At 43.4% G+C, this 15,364-nt stretch overlaps 1 protein-coding gene across 1 annotated transcript; it reads left to right on the top strand.

The window, feature by feature from the left end:
* Positions 1–431: 431 nt before the first annotated feature.
* Positions 432–5,715, top strand: LGALSL (lectin, galactoside-binding-like; the record flags this gene model as incomplete). The annotated part of the gene is made up of 2 exons (XM_010084244.1): positions 432–609; positions 3,318–5,715. Coding segments are annotated over 2 exons (322 nt in total), but the record flags the coding sequence as incomplete, so codon positions are not given.
* Between the last annotated feature and the right edge of the window lie 9,649 nt (positions 5,716–15,364).

Raw genomic sequence — 15,364 nt, 5'->3', positions numbered from 1 at the left:
GGCGAGGGGGGGAGGCCACACGCACGGACACAAGCACACACACAGACACATCCACATGGATCCCGCCTTTCTGGAGAGGGATTATTTTTATAATTTTAAATATAGCGTGCTGATTTCTCCTTTGACCCATAGAGGGGGCATTTCTTTAAGGGATCCTGTTTCTCAACGTTTCGTTGGGGAGTAAAGGAGCATATAAAGCATATATATATACAGATATATGCACAACGCACATGCACACATATATATATATGCCATAACTATCTTCTTGTCCCTGCTGAGCTTTTGGGGCATTCCCTGAACGAGCTGAGCTTTCATCCCCCTGTGCTTTTATACCATCAATGTCTTTAATAAGCTGAGACATGAGACTGGCACTATTTGGGGCTTGTGTGCTTGTTTCTGGCTGAATGAGAGCCGTTCTGTTTGTGTTACAGCTTTGGCATCAGTCTGACCTGCGGGGAGTCAGAAGATCCTCCTGCAGATGTAGCGATTGAACTGAAAGCCGTGTTTACAGACAGACAGTTTGTCAGAAACTCTTGTGTAGCTGGAGAATGGGGGGAAGAGCAATCATCTATTCCTTACTTTCCGTTTATACCGGACCAGCCTTTTAGGGTGAGTACCAGGATGACAGCAGCATGCGCTGTGTCTGGTAATGTGTAATATGATCAGAGTCGCAGCAGAACACGACTTGCCTCTCGTGAAATCACAGTGTAGCCCACAGTTGAGACACCGGTTGCTGGATTGTTTGTATTGATCAGAAGTTATGTGGAGATCCTGCTGCTGCGTGCAACTGCAGGCAGTTCAGATGGGCTGTGAACACCTCACCGGGGTGCTATGACAAGTTGGAGGTTGTAATACTGTGTGATGAAGTGCACTTCCTGAGCTTAGTTTTATAGCTATAAATTAAAAAGTACCTCTGTGTTATTAGTGCATTACAGGTTATTACTGGAGAATGTAAACACTCTGTGGAACTGCCATATGTTTTGACGGGTTTTTTAATGGACATAGTGTTGGCAATTTAGTGGAGCTAATAAGGATCTTGTTCATCCTTTGTCTCCAGGGATGTTACACTGAGGTTGACCGTAGCACTTCGTGTTAGCAGATTAAACAGCTAAGCAACAGTGGTATTCTTTTCTGAACCCTGGGATTAAATCTGTTAAATTTAAGTCTGTAGTCACTTGAAAATGGTGTATGTGGAAATGCTGTGGTGCAGTGGATGGACTGGGTTGACCTAGAAGCAGATTCCCATCTGTAGTGTTTATGGTTATGTGAAGATGTCTTTGCAAATCAGGGCTAACAACGTATGCAGCTGCAGAGGGCTGCTTCTCAGCAGCTTCCCTACATTGAGGAAAAAAGGCTGCATGCCTTCTCCATGTGGCTGACCTAGAAAAACCTTTCTCCTCCTCCCCGCCCCTCTTATGAAACGTCGCTGGCCCCTCTGCTAAATGCCAATGTTCTGACCAGCTGCCAAACTCTCCTAATCCTTCTTGCCCCCAAGATAATCTTCCCCCAACCCCAAAAGCTCACTGTCTCCCCAGATGCTTGGGCTTTGAGAGGGTGTTTATGACTGGTTTTGCTATGAATTGGTTGCGCTCTACTTGCTTCTACAAACTCCCATCAGAACTGGCAACGCCCTTTGGTGTGTGTGGGAAATGCACTTGAAAGAGCTTGGAGGCTTGGTCCTGCTTTAACTGAGAGGGTTTTACTACCTGCTGCAGTGGTGGTGGCTGGGCCCTCAGACAAGCCAGACGAATTACCCAGAGCATGTTTTGTGGGTGCCCCGCTAATGACAGCTGACATTAGAAGACAGCAATATTGTGCATTTGGCACGAGATACTGTAGAAAGGGAGTTGTTGTTCTTTTTCTCTTTTTTTTTTTTGCTCCCCTCTCCTTTTCTCCCAAATGCACAAGTGGCATTTAGGCTCCCAATTGACTTTGTACCTTTGATGGTAACCCTCTCAGTGAATAAAATAGACCATTAAGTGTTCTTGACAATTACTTGTGATCCAGTCCAATTAACGTTCTGGTGTGGCCCAGGGTGATCTGAAAAAATGGATCGTAAGCAGCGTTGAGGCTAACCATATCTTTTACATAACAAGGCCTGAGGCTGGGTGCACCTGCAGCAGTGACACAGGAGCTACGCGGCAGCACGGGCGCTTCCCTGTTACGTGGTGCACTACCAGGTCCCCAGGAGCTCAAGCTTTCCTGGAGTGTCTGCTGCCATGTCTTCCACTGGAACGTGCCCTACCTAAGTCAGTTGGACTTTGGCTCACTCTATTTATTGCTGGCCCCATTCCCATTTTTATACACTGTAATAGAAACACAGTCAAGTGCCTGGAAGCAGCACTTCACTCCAGACTACCAGCCTCTTAATATGACCAAGGATTTACATGTGGTTTCCCTGCAGATTTTCTTCTTAGCCTGTCTGGACCTGGAGGTCTGTGAGGGCCTGTATGAGAAGCGCATCTTCTGTGCCCTCATATCCCTGCTTTCTGCTGGGGCAGCTTCAGCAAAGCTTAACTAGAGGGCACCCTCTCAAGCCACCTCTAACATCTGGAATCTCCTGACCTGCCCAAGCCTGTTCAGTGCCAGGCTTTGTTGCTTTTCCAGAGCATTTCTGCAGGGCTCTAGGAGGAGGGATGAGCTGTGTCCCTCCCTGATCCTGTCTGTGCCTCGTGCAAACTGTCTAGCTGAATTCAAGCCATCCTGTGCCGCTTTTCCCTCACTGCAGCCCCAGTACAGAGTCTAGTCCAACAGGGAGTACTGGGCTGTTTGCAGCCACAATAGTGAAGGCTTTTTAGTTTTGCAGCAGCTCTGTGAGTATGTGTGGGAGGGGAGGGCAAACCTATCCCTCCTGTCGTGTTCATTCCCTTCCAGTAAATTAACGGAAGCATGGAAAGCATTGCAGAGGGAACTGCCCTCCCATTCTGCAGCAAAAAAAAAAAAAAATCTATAGCAAGGAATGCAAGATTTGAGTTGGAAATGCAATTTCTTCCCCCTGTAATTAGCAGTTTGTTTCTGGCATTTTTCCAAGACGCAAAACCTTCCTGATGCCAGTGGGACTGGGTTGCAGGGTCCTTCCCACCATGACAAGGTGAGATTAGATTAACATCCCTGTGAAGTAAGAGCAGATCCATCATAGTGTAACTGGTGTCATGGGGGCAAAACGGTCTCAGCCCTGACTTTTATGTGGCAAATAAGTAGCAAAATATGTAATCACACCAACACTGCTTCAAGGCTAATGGAGTGTTCTCTGTATTCTGTGAAATAACTTCCCAGTTACACTCTGAACAACATGCTTCATCATTTTATTTTTACAGGTTGAGATACTTTGTGAGCATCCCCGTTTTAGAATATTTGTGGATGGACATCAGCTCTTTGATTTTTACCATCGTATTGAAACACTGTCAGCAATTGACACAATAAAGATAAGTGGAGACCTTCAGCTTACAAAACTCGGCTGAGCTTGTTAGGACTGCAGATTCCAAACCGGCTCAGGTGCCCTCGTCCGTTTGGAGAAGTGACAACCAGCTCTGGACACAGCTATGGTAGGAAGGCTGCCCCGTTCCTTTTCCGCATGCAGTTCTTCGCTCCTGTGCCGACGAACTGGGCTGTTGTTTATCCTAATGAAGAACATTGTTGGTTAATAGACATTGAGCCATTTTTCTTGGATCAAAATAGCCTACCTGTGCTGCAAAATCAAATTGGAATGGATTCAGAAAGACTTGCAGTCTTGTTTCAAATCTCACAGAAAGGCAATTTCTGAAATGCAGCACTAAAACCGGTTACTGAACAGCAGTGACAACAAAAAAAAGTTTTTCTTTTGCAAATCTTGTTTCTGCACTGAAGTGAAGTAGCGTAGCACAACACAGGGCCGCGTGCTGACGTCCTTACCGGGCCTGAGCCTGGTTCCATGGAAATCAATGGCAAAACTTCCACTCACTTTAACGGGGTACAATCAAACTGTCTAGTCCTTAGTCAAGCACAATTCCCACTGATTTCTATGGGATTTTTGCACACACCTGGGGGCCAGCTCTTCTGCTGGTGTAAATCAGCAATACCTCCATGGCTTGCAATGGAATTTTGCTGATTGCTCCCAGCTGCTGATTTGGCCCAAGGACTGTGCAAAAACTGGAAGAGGGTGTAAGGACACAGGCTGTATATTTTAGTCAGGGTATTTGCATAGAATGTAGATTGTTACGAGTTTTTGCACAATGTATTGTTAATACAATTTTTAAAGCTTATCTGTAGTTTATTTATTTATACTCGTATGTATTATTAGTAAAAATGAACAATCTTACTAATGGTTAAGAACAGCAAAGTGTAAACATTTTGAATGTACAAAATGTCTTAGGTTCTTTGGGTAAACTTTACTTATCATTCTCGAAAAATCATGTTTCCTGTCGAACATGTAGTTACATTTTAATGGAGCCCTCTAGGCCCTGGGAAAATGTGGGCATGGTAGTTGGTGGGGGTGGGGGGAACTCTGCGTATTCACTAGAAACTGTTTTTCGGGGCTTACTAACTTTGCTGCACAGGATGGGTTTGAGTTAAAGTCAATCTGTTTTAAAAAAACTTAAAACAGTAAATTTGTATGTTTAACTGTGCTTTTATAACCTGAGAAAAAGTTAAATTTGTTAGTCCAGAAAGAGAAGCAGCCTCTTTCCAAGGGAGATGGGAGATTTTTTGCACTTGTTTGAGAACATATTCGGCCTTTGATATGACAATTAAAACTTGTCTAGACAGCCAAGTTATTAATGCTTGAAAATCAGCTACTGCACATGAATAATAACCTTTTAAGTAGCTTTTTAAATAGTAGGTATAGCTGTATAAACACACTCATTGCGCTACACTATAAATGAAAAAGGCCACTTTTCTTGACTTCTTTAGGACTAAATACACTTTTTTCCTTGGCTGCTCACAATAGACTATAGCAGGTCTTTCTGAGTAGTTCTAATCACGATATAAACATATATTTAGGCAATTTTGAAAACATGTAATATAGGGACTTTCTAAGACACAGAATACAAAAACATCCTTTGTAGCACAAAAAAAAAAAAAAAAAGGAGAGAGAGAGAGAAGAATCTTGCAAACACAACTATGTTAAGCCTGCAATAAAGCTGTGGTTTAAAGCAACCAGAACTGGAATATCCAAAGTTAAGGGTAGAATGCCAGTCAGTTGCAAAGCCTCATTTTGTGCTAATTTGGCCTGCAGTTAAGAAGCCTTAGACTGCAAGCTGAAATTCCAACTGTGGCTCTAGTCCAAAGCCTGTTGAGGTCAATCAGAGTCCTCTGAGCATAGAAGCCTGATTCTTATTTCATGCAAGTGCAGATCTCTTTGTAAAGCCAGGGGCGTGTTGCTGCTGCTGCAGATGAGTTAAGAATCGGGCTGCCACCTATAAAATACAAGTTAAAAATGGAGTTTTTAGCCTTAACATTGACATTCCCCGACTCTTCCTCCTTTTTTGAAATTAAGAGAGGACCTGTTGTTTTCCAGATGATCTTTTTATCTGGTGTGTGGCTTTGAAGTCAGATGCTGTTTGTACTCCAGATTGAATCTTGATATGAAATGTTCCTGTCTTGCTCTGTTTTTACTCTTCTACATGATACATTATGACTGTGTCATTTTCCATTGTATAAAGAATGTTGACAGTGTTTTGGTACAAAATATATTCTTAAAAATAAGGATGATGATAATAAAAATCCAAGGGAAAGGTGCTTCTACATGAGGTGTTTGGATTTTTCTCCAGCTTGGAAATGCTCTATAGTTCTAAAGCAGATGCAGGCAGAAGATGAGTTCAATTTGGAGATATTTAGCACCCTCCCCGCCTAGCGCTTTCTCCAACTAGGTATGTAAAGCCAGGTTTCCTGATGCAGCGCCATTGCCTGGGGCTGTCCTACTAGACCAGTGGGTGAGAGGTAGGAGGCTGGAGAGATTAAGTAGCACCATGACCCTACAGTAGCACAAAACCAAAAGGGATCTCCACAACAGGACAACGCCAGTAGAGATTTCCCCTCCGTGCCTTTACTGTAGCCCTGAAAAAGCGATTTGTCTGACTTGAATTTTCAGCTGCTTGGGATTCCTGCTAGCAGGAATAGGTTAGTGCAGCCCTCGGACTTCTCCTGTTCTGCACAGGCTTGGCACAGCACAGTGCCTAGGCCAGGGCTGCTGAGATGAACTCAACGCACCATCGTGATGGCATCTCTATCAGGAGCAAGGGCCCGGTGATACCACCTTGCCTCTGTTCCCACCCTCTGCACAGGGCACTCCTGTTTGTTCCTGTTCTAGTAGTTTCCTGTCTCGGGAAAATGCTTTTTTGAACCTGATTTTGGTTTTGCCTTTGCATAACTCCACCAACCGCAGTGCCCACCACCTGATCCTGCCCTGTTGTGGTTTCTGAGACAGGCTTCCAGGCACGAAGGGCTGTGAACCCACTTCTGATGGGTTGTGGTTTGGCTGAGAGCTCGAGAAAGGGCAGAAAGTCACAGTTAAGGCTTCCATATCTATTTGTCTGTCTAACACCAGTTTGGAAGCATTTTTATTTATCTTTTCCTCTTGGGTAGTACCATGCTATAGCAGGCAAAAGAAGGATGATGTCTACATATCCAAGGGCTGTTCCATGCGTGTTTGGCTTACATCAGCTTACTGTGTTCAGCACTTGCTGCTGAACACTGCGATGTGCAGTGTAACTCAGAGAAAACTGAGGCCTTAAACTTCTCTGTTCGGTTGGACTTTGAGACAAATTCACACGTCTAAGATGGGAGACTGTGTTACAAAATTTGTATCTGAATTCTCTGGTCTCCACAATTCAAGGATTATTCAGATCTTCATTTTGGATATAAGCCCTACCAGATCTGAAATAAACCTGTTTCCAAATTGGGCCAGGTTTTCAAAATGTTTTTCATTAGGGACAAGTAATCTGTGAGCTTCTTGGAAGCTGCAATTCTTCAGGACTACGTGAGTGTGGAAGCTAACTTTTGAAATCTTATGCTAGAATTTATTAGTTGAATATTTCCATGGTTTCCTCTGAATGAGGAAATTCATTCTGAAATGAAAGAAGCCTTGAATGGGTAAAACCCATGTGGAGTGGAATCACTCAACTTAACATAGCTTTATTTTTTCCAAAGAGGAAAAAGCAAAAAAACCCAAGCAAAATACCATGACCAAATTATTTAGTTAAGTTTGGAATTGGCTGTGATAAAGCTGTTTAAAAAAAAAAAAAAAAAAAAAAAAAAAAGGTTATTGCCTACTCAGAAAGAGCCTTCAGTGTCATGTGAGGTAGTCTGTGTCTAAACGTATTTCACATAAACGCTTTTTCACAGACAGGTTGTTAGAAATGTTACAAAATACCTTCTTTTTGTGTGACAATTAGAAATGTTTGCCCCACCTTGAAAGAACATTTTGTACTAAATATTCATACGTTGTCTATGTGAACTTGCACTAACATATATTATATTTTCCCTCCCGTCCTTGACTAGCTTGAGAAGAAATAGGCGTAATATTGCTAAACCGGTTGAATGTGACATCTGCTTGAGGCATAGCATCTTTCTCAAGGGCTGTTTTGAGTAAACAGCGTGAAAACCAAAGGGAGAGCCTGATTCATCATTCTGCTGTGCCAGCTTTCCACCCCTGTCACTCTCCTGCTGAGACTGAAGCCCTGAGATTTTAATGTAAGGCAGCAGCACTGAGATTTTTATCTTCTGGGATTTAAAACTATTCACTATGGAGGAAACAAGAACAGAGTAGCCACAGCGCTGTCAAGTGTGGTAGTAGTGCTGGGGTAGCATGAGGTGCTGTAGTCCTAACAGAGCACGAATTCAGAGGGAGGCAGTGGACATTTATTTCAGAGCCAGCCAAGAGCACAGGCTGTGGAGCTGTGTGACACTATCCCAGGGATGGGCATTTGCCACATCATTAGCTGGCACCTTCTGCAACCCCATACCAGGACTCACAGCAAAAAAACCAATGTTGCTTGCAAGTTTGGAAGGCACAAATGGGTTCATGTTCCTACTCACCTGCTTTAAAAGAGGATCCCAAATAAATAATAGGAAAAGTTAGGAGTAGCCCTATCACTAAGGTATTGTTTCCCACAGACATTCAAGCCGTGTATCTGGTGCAGGGCTTGTCTTGCCTCCCATCCACAACAAGCGCTCCCCACAGAAGTCTGCTTCCTGCACTGAGGCTGGTTACAGTGACCTTTCCATGCAGAAAACTGCAGAACCACAATTCTGCCAAGACAGTTTGTGGCAGCTCTAAGGAGCCTCCCAGCACCCCTGGAATTGATATGACAGTATGAGGAACAAGAGTCAGGCTGGGGGCAGCTCCCTGTGATAAGCACAGAAGTTAGGAAGAAAAACTGCACAAGTCTAGAAACAGTTACTGACCTGGTGAGATTTTTTTGTAATTGTGGGTATTGTTCAGATTTTCTCATGTGGATCAGAAAGCGTACAGGTAAAAGTCACTTTGTAATGAATGGTGTGTGGGGTTAGAAGCAAGACCAACCCAAATGGGAAGAAAAAATGAGCTGCAGACGCTTTATCTGGCTTTGATACACCCTCCCAGCTCCTCCCAGCAATCACTGCTGTTATGAACATACACAATTACTACAGCAAGTAGATTCAGCAGCATGTGCAAGATCAAAATAATAAACTCACATTTTGCCACAGGTCCTCCCTAGCTTCTGTTGCTAGGCCTCTCCATCTGTCTGTCAACAAATAACTATATCCTACTGCTTTTAAAATCCATGGCAAAAATCCCTTTGACTTTCATGGAAATAGGTCCATAAGAAAAGGGGTATTTCTAGCTTTCCCTCTCCAGTCATTTTCAGCAGGGGCATACTCTAAAAATCTGTTCTTTCATTCACTTGGGTTTATTTTTAAGTATGAATAGAGGACTATTTCTGTCTGCTTTATCCATTTGATAGAGTCAACAGAAAGCACAGCCTCTCTCTGTGCAGTAACACTGGTTTCGCAGTTAGCCGATGAAATATCTTATATTCGTTACCTTCTGATTTTAAAAAGTGAGGGTGTGCACAAAACAACCTGGCAATAATAATAATAATATGTATCATTCACCACAGATCTATTTTTATGTGTTGTGCCAATTTCATAAAGACCTTTAAATAACAATAAAAAGTGAAATCTACACTAGCTTGTCCTGTCTTCTATCCAAATTATTAATGCTCATTACACACCCTTGTCACTTCTTTAACTCCTGGCTTTTATCTTCTGACTGTTTTTCAGATGTAGCTAACTCCCTCATAAAACTGCAGTGTGAATCTCTGGAATGAGATGTATGGCTTTGGTAGCAGCTTGTGTAAAACTCCTTTGCAGTTTAAATGCACTCTACAGAACAATCAAATAACTTCATTAGAGGAAAGAATAGCTTGCTTACTCATGCAAGACTCCTGCTGACATCACTGGGCAGTGTAAAACTCAGAAGTTAACAGGCACGACTCAGACCTTACGGCCAGGCCATGCAACATGGATGATTGATTGCTTTCGGACAAAACAGCGCATCAGCAGTGTAACTCACACATGCTTCAGTTCACCCTGGTGGGACTGAATTCCTGGGTTAGAGTTACATGGTGAGTAAAACTACCAGATGAGCTCCAGAGATATGTTATTATGAGATGCAGTGTTTCACTTGTTGGCATGGTCCTAACTAAAGTTCAGATTAACCTGAGTAAGTGCAAGAGGAAACTTAAGGTCTCAGCTTCTTTCAATTAAAGCTATTGGAAGAATTCTGTATGACCCAAATGAGAAAGGATTATGCCCTACATCCGGTTGTGGCTGTAAAAAATGACTGAGGTTTCTAAGGGAAACCTCAAAATCCAAACAACACTGATGCAGCAAATGAACAGGATTTGAATACGGCTAATTCTGTGGTTTTTCTCCTGATAAAATGATGATGAATCAGACGCCCCCCACACAGTTCATCCTAGCTCTAACCCATGAGCACGGATCTATGGCCATCCCTGCTCAAAGCCTGACAGAGGTTGGCCCTTTGTTAACTATACATGATCCCAAAACACTCATCAAGAGACTCCTCGTTAAAACACAGTATTAGGCACCCTAGATACAAACCAGAAATAAGGAGGAGGACAGAGATAAATATACACAACAGTCAAAAATGTCTGTAAATGGTGTAAAGGCAGCATCTATTCGCCACTAGACAGCAGAACAGCAGTAGCATAAGTACCTGGGGGGATTTTCGAAAGGGGGAATACATACATCTAATTTCATCACTTACATGGGCTAACTCTTGTACAGGCCCTTGACGAGCTCTTGTTTGACCTGTAACACTGACTAAACTACAGGCATGAGTTTTGGGGGAAAGGAAGGGAAGTGGTCACCCATGCTATTGCGAGCACCTGACGTAGCAAGTACCATGTGTACTTCTCTCCCATTCAGATCAGTGCTACGGACGCCTCACAGCTGCTGGGCCTTATTTTGATGGAGTGCTTCTGAGCTTGAAGTCACGCCAATTCATGTCAAGGGATTTACTCACAGGAATACCACAAATACAACTCTGCGAGCACTGCATTGGATCTTATTTTTAAATTATGACTTTCACCACTCCTCTAAGAATAGAGGCTGGCTCTGAAACATCACGTCGGCTCCAGCATTCTCCAAAGGTTACACATTTCTCATCCTGTTCAGGTTTTAAGGCTTCAGTTTCCACACTGGTGCTTTGCTAGACCAGGGCTGTGATGCTGGGGCAGGGGGTCATTCTGTGAAAGACCCTGAGAAGGAAGTGTCTTCCAGCAGCTCTCTTCCCGGCTGGCAGAAGGAGACCTGCCAGTCTCTCCCAGCAGTCAGAATCGACGGCAAAACCGAGCTACGCTGGCTCGTGGTTTGCAGAACAGGGCTTCCTTGTGACTCTTACAGGTAGGAGCAAAAGCCTGGTTAATTAGAAAAACTTCACTGAAGCTGAACAGTAAATCCCGGCAGCAGAGAAAAAAGGAGGATTTCCATATTAGCAATCTGATCCTAACAGCAGAGCCCTGCTCCCTTGGTGCCCAGAGGCTGTGGGCAGGTGTTGGTCCAATCGAGCAGAGAGGCAGAGCTCCATGCTGTGGAGCAGGCTGTCGCCAAGCACTGATGGAGATGCTGGAGGTTTCCGAGGGTGCTCAGTGGCTCTGCCTTTGGCTGGCTCCAGAAACCCTTGTGATGGGAGAAAAGCCAGTGCTGACAGTATTGTAATGTATGACAAGCTACAGTAGCAGCTCCAGCACTGTGTGCTCGAAGAAGCAAAGAGGATTCTTTCCTGGCTGCTCTCTAAGAAATTTTCTGTTCAATGGGAAAGATAATCACTGTCTAGAAGAGATCCAGGCCAGGACTAAGGACAGAACATGGCTCTAGGTAGAAGAAACATTCTTGAAAAAGCAACAGATTCACTACAATCTCCAGGAGAAAATGAAATATTTTAATTTAAAAGTACAAAGGCCACAATGAGGATATTGGGGTTCCTTTTACACCCCGCTTTTCAAAGAAAGATAGAATGAGCTACAGTGGCTCATTGATTCTGAGGGGAAAAGCTGGTAGTAGCTCTGGATTATTGTGCGGGTGCAGAACACAGCTTCCACACCCATTCCCCTCTGTTTCTGCTGCCTTTTCTCAGGGGTGGCAAGTCCTCTCCACAAGAGGACCTTTGCTGGAAACCCCACAGCCAGAGGAATTCTCCTGTGGTTTCAGAGCTTTATGTGTCCTCTGCAGACACTGACCAAGGTGTACTTTATTTAGAACCACTCACTGAAGAACTTCAAAGACTGACAAACTTTACAATTCATGTTAATTCATGAATGCTTCTTGCCATTTACAGTATTACTGCTGTTATTCTGTGGGCAGGGAAAGGGAAGAACAGGGATGTAATAACAGTTTCTGAGCAATCAGTGCTGTAGTTTGGAATATACTGATTTGCACACACTTAACGTCTCATCACTGCGACTTTTGGCTACAACACTGAAGTTCAGACTCCCAAGACCCCACATTTGCTTACCAGGCAAACACTTATTTTGCGCTAGAATATTCAACAGTAAGGTTGAGTAACGCCATACACTGAGTAACTCCTCTGGGATCACAGGGGCTATTTGTAATGCAGAATTCTTCCAAAATACTTTTTTTTTTTTTTAAATTAGTAAAAATTGAATGGCATTCTGTCAATTTTTTGCAGCCTCCACTGACTTACAGTGCTTTCATCTGCAATTTAAATAATGCAGAAGAGAAGCTGGAGCACGAAAGATCAGATTTCTTAGCAAGGAGTTGTTTGCTGCACCTTGAATTCAAAAGATGATGTGCACACACATTTCCCTATACAAAATAGAGCAATCACATCCTGAGCAATGCAAACAGGTAGATCTCTCTTGATTTCAGTGGAAGCACACTGATTGATAGCAACTGAGCACCTGCTAGAGTATGAACGGGTTTAGGGTTCCCATAGTAAACCTAATTTCTTTGAGCTATTCCAAAGATGCTCTCAGGCAAAATGAAAGGATTCTATTTAGCAAAGGGAAGCACATGATTGTTTTAATGCATTGTACAGATGAAGCTGTGATAATGCAGGCTAGGAGATGATGTTTTTAAGTGAAAGGGAAATCAGCTGTAATTACAATTGTTGTCTTTATGTATTACCAGCTGTATTGATTACCTTCATCCTGTGGCAACTAGGGAACATGATACATTATCTCATGCTAGTGTTGGAGAGCAGCAGAGATTGGTGTATTTTTAGAAACAAGATTCCCACAGTGTAATCGTAGCAATTGGATGATGGTACACATGCATATTAAAATGCCAACAGACAAATTCCTGGACAGTGCCAGCAATCATTTCACTGCTTGGGGTAGGAGGAAAGGGCAGCAATGGACAGCTCAGAAGTTCAACAACTGACAAGCACAGCGTTTTTACCTCTAAGAGCATCCTCTGCGAGCTGTGTGGCTTATGCTGGCCAGCGTGAAAGGGAAACTGGTCAACTCACTTTCCAGGATAAAGAGATGATGCATTTGCAGGTCAGAGTGTCCATATCTCTCCTGCCTTACCTGGTCCTGTAACACATGAAATTACATCTCTGTACCAGTGCAGAGAACTGATAGCCATCTATAGAAATTCTTCAAGAGCTAGGTCCTGGGTCTCAGCTGCCAGTGGGCAGTGTTTGGGGTACCTGTATTGCATGACAGGGCATGGTGCAGAGGTCCCTGGCTCACTAAATCTCATCAAGATTGCCAAAGTGCAAGTTTGTGCACAAAACTGTACACATGTGGGCATACAGCTGGTAGGAACAAGATGCCTGTAAAGAAAGTTGGTTGGGAGGTAACCAGGAGCTGCCTGTACAGAGCAGATGTGCAACAGCATCTGTTGGGAACTTGTGTGTCTCATAAGGCATTTACATGTCTCAGAAAGCAGAAGAAGCTGTTTCAGACTCTCTGGGAATAATATCAGCCATGTTAACAGTCCTGTCATTGGTCTGGTTTAGACAGGAGTTGTACAGGACTGATCAAGGTCTGAACTTTTCCACAAAGAACCGTCCCAAGAAGAGCACAATATGGGTTGACTTGTAGAAGAAATACCTAGTATACACTTGAAGCATTCAGCAGTCATTCAGGTAGGTGTCAGAATGACCGATATAATCCATTAGGCAGTTGCTGTATCCAATATAAATAAATTGATGATCACAGACCATCACAGGAGCATGGTGACTATTACACTTGATAAAAATGTCAGTCCGAATAGTTCAGAGTCTTTGGCTGTGCTAACTGGAATGCGTTTTGGAGGACAGCACAAGGGATGCTGTGGGAGACTGCTATAGCATAGCCTGCCCCCACCAGATTTTTCTTTCAATTTTCTTTAAGTAGAATTGGTCTGAAGCCTATTCAATAGTCTTGAGATTTATGTATTTATCACGGATATTGCAGTGACTGCAATTGGTGTTGGAGGCCATTACATGCCTGATCTTTTTCAGAATCCTGTTATGTTTACGCAAGCTGATATTGTTCATGAATGGCAATATATTCCATGCAAAGAAAATTCCTGTCTGCATTCAGTGTACCACTCTTCTGACTGATTATATGTCCTTTTATCCTTTAATAGGTGGATAAAGACCCTAAGCTACCTTCTCAGTATCATTTAGCTTTCTATACACTTTCATCATGTACCTTCAAGGTACACAGACCTTTTCAACCTGATAACCAAATAACAGACTGGAAACTTTTCTAAAACATGGCTTCAATCCACACTATAAGAATTAACCACAGTCAAATAAATTGCAGGTGGTGGTATATTGCCCAACATCCTGATATAAACGTAAGATAAAGGCCTATTCCAGGGGGTGTAATGCAACATGAAATCCAAGTGTACAGACTTTGCATATCAAGTTATATCTTCATTTCAGAAAAGCCTCTAATTATGCTGAAATGTGTGCTTTCAAGCTTTTCTACACCTGGCCTCCAGGAACCCTCCCCTAGTTAACTGCAGGCAATGACTCCCTCCTTGTCATTCTCTCTCCACAAGGGATTTTAGACACTGAATCTACATAGCCACGGCACCAGAACAAATAGACCTCCAGCTCCTCAGCCTGTTCCCACCTGCTGCTGGCCAGCCTGCAAATAATTTTTGTGGCCTCCTTCATGTTCCAGACACCTTTTTCTACTTGCAATGCTGGAAGGGAGTAGCCAGACCTGGTCTCTCAGGGCATATCACACCACAGGGAACATCTTTTTCTGGAGAGGGTATGGCAGGGAGAAACGTCCTTCATAAAATTCCGGGTGATAATGAGCCAGGTTTCAAATGGGAGGCCACCATTTTCACTGCCAGAGACTGACACCCATTTCAGGCACATAAGCAGCTCCACTTGCCCTCTTCTGAGCTGCTTGGTTTAGACTTCAAGCAGATCCAAAGGGAAATTCTGGATACCTTCACAGGTGAACTTCCATATATGGCCATGAAGCCACAGGCTGTGACGGCTGGCATACAGATATATATCAGCATGCCAAAACTTCCACAGCAACATGTAACTAGTATACACAAACACAATTACGCACACATTTATTGAGAGACGGTGGTAGAGTGACTCGAACATGTGTCAACAGCTTCCCAGGGTGAGGATTTAAAAGAGCTATTTGGTGCAATAAAGACTGATGCTTAGTATACAGTTTTCTGCAAAGACGGCTTTTTTTTGCTTAGGCCAGCTGAGTGGCTGCACATTAATGGGAAAACTGGAAGCGTTTTAGTGGGTGAGTAGTAGCTGAAACTCCAGAGGTACTCGTGCCACCTTCTGCAGTATCTAATCTCAGCTGTGGTAATTCAGTCTGGTCTGTGGGTTCTGTATTTAGGCAGTGGAAATAGACACTCTTCTCCAGAGGATGATTTAGCG

This window comes from Pterocles gutturalis, unplaced genomic scaffold, assembly GCF_000699245.1.
Source record: "Pterocles gutturalis isolate BGI_N339 unplaced genomic scaffold, ASM69924v1 scaffold36630, whole genome shotgun sequence".
In the NCBI taxonomy this organism is placed as follows: Eukaryota; Metazoa; Chordata; class Aves; order Pterocliformes; family Pteroclidae; genus Pterocles; species Pterocles gutturalis.
Note: the sequence above shows the minus strand (reverse complement) of the source record. Positions and strands in the feature narration are given on the sequence as shown.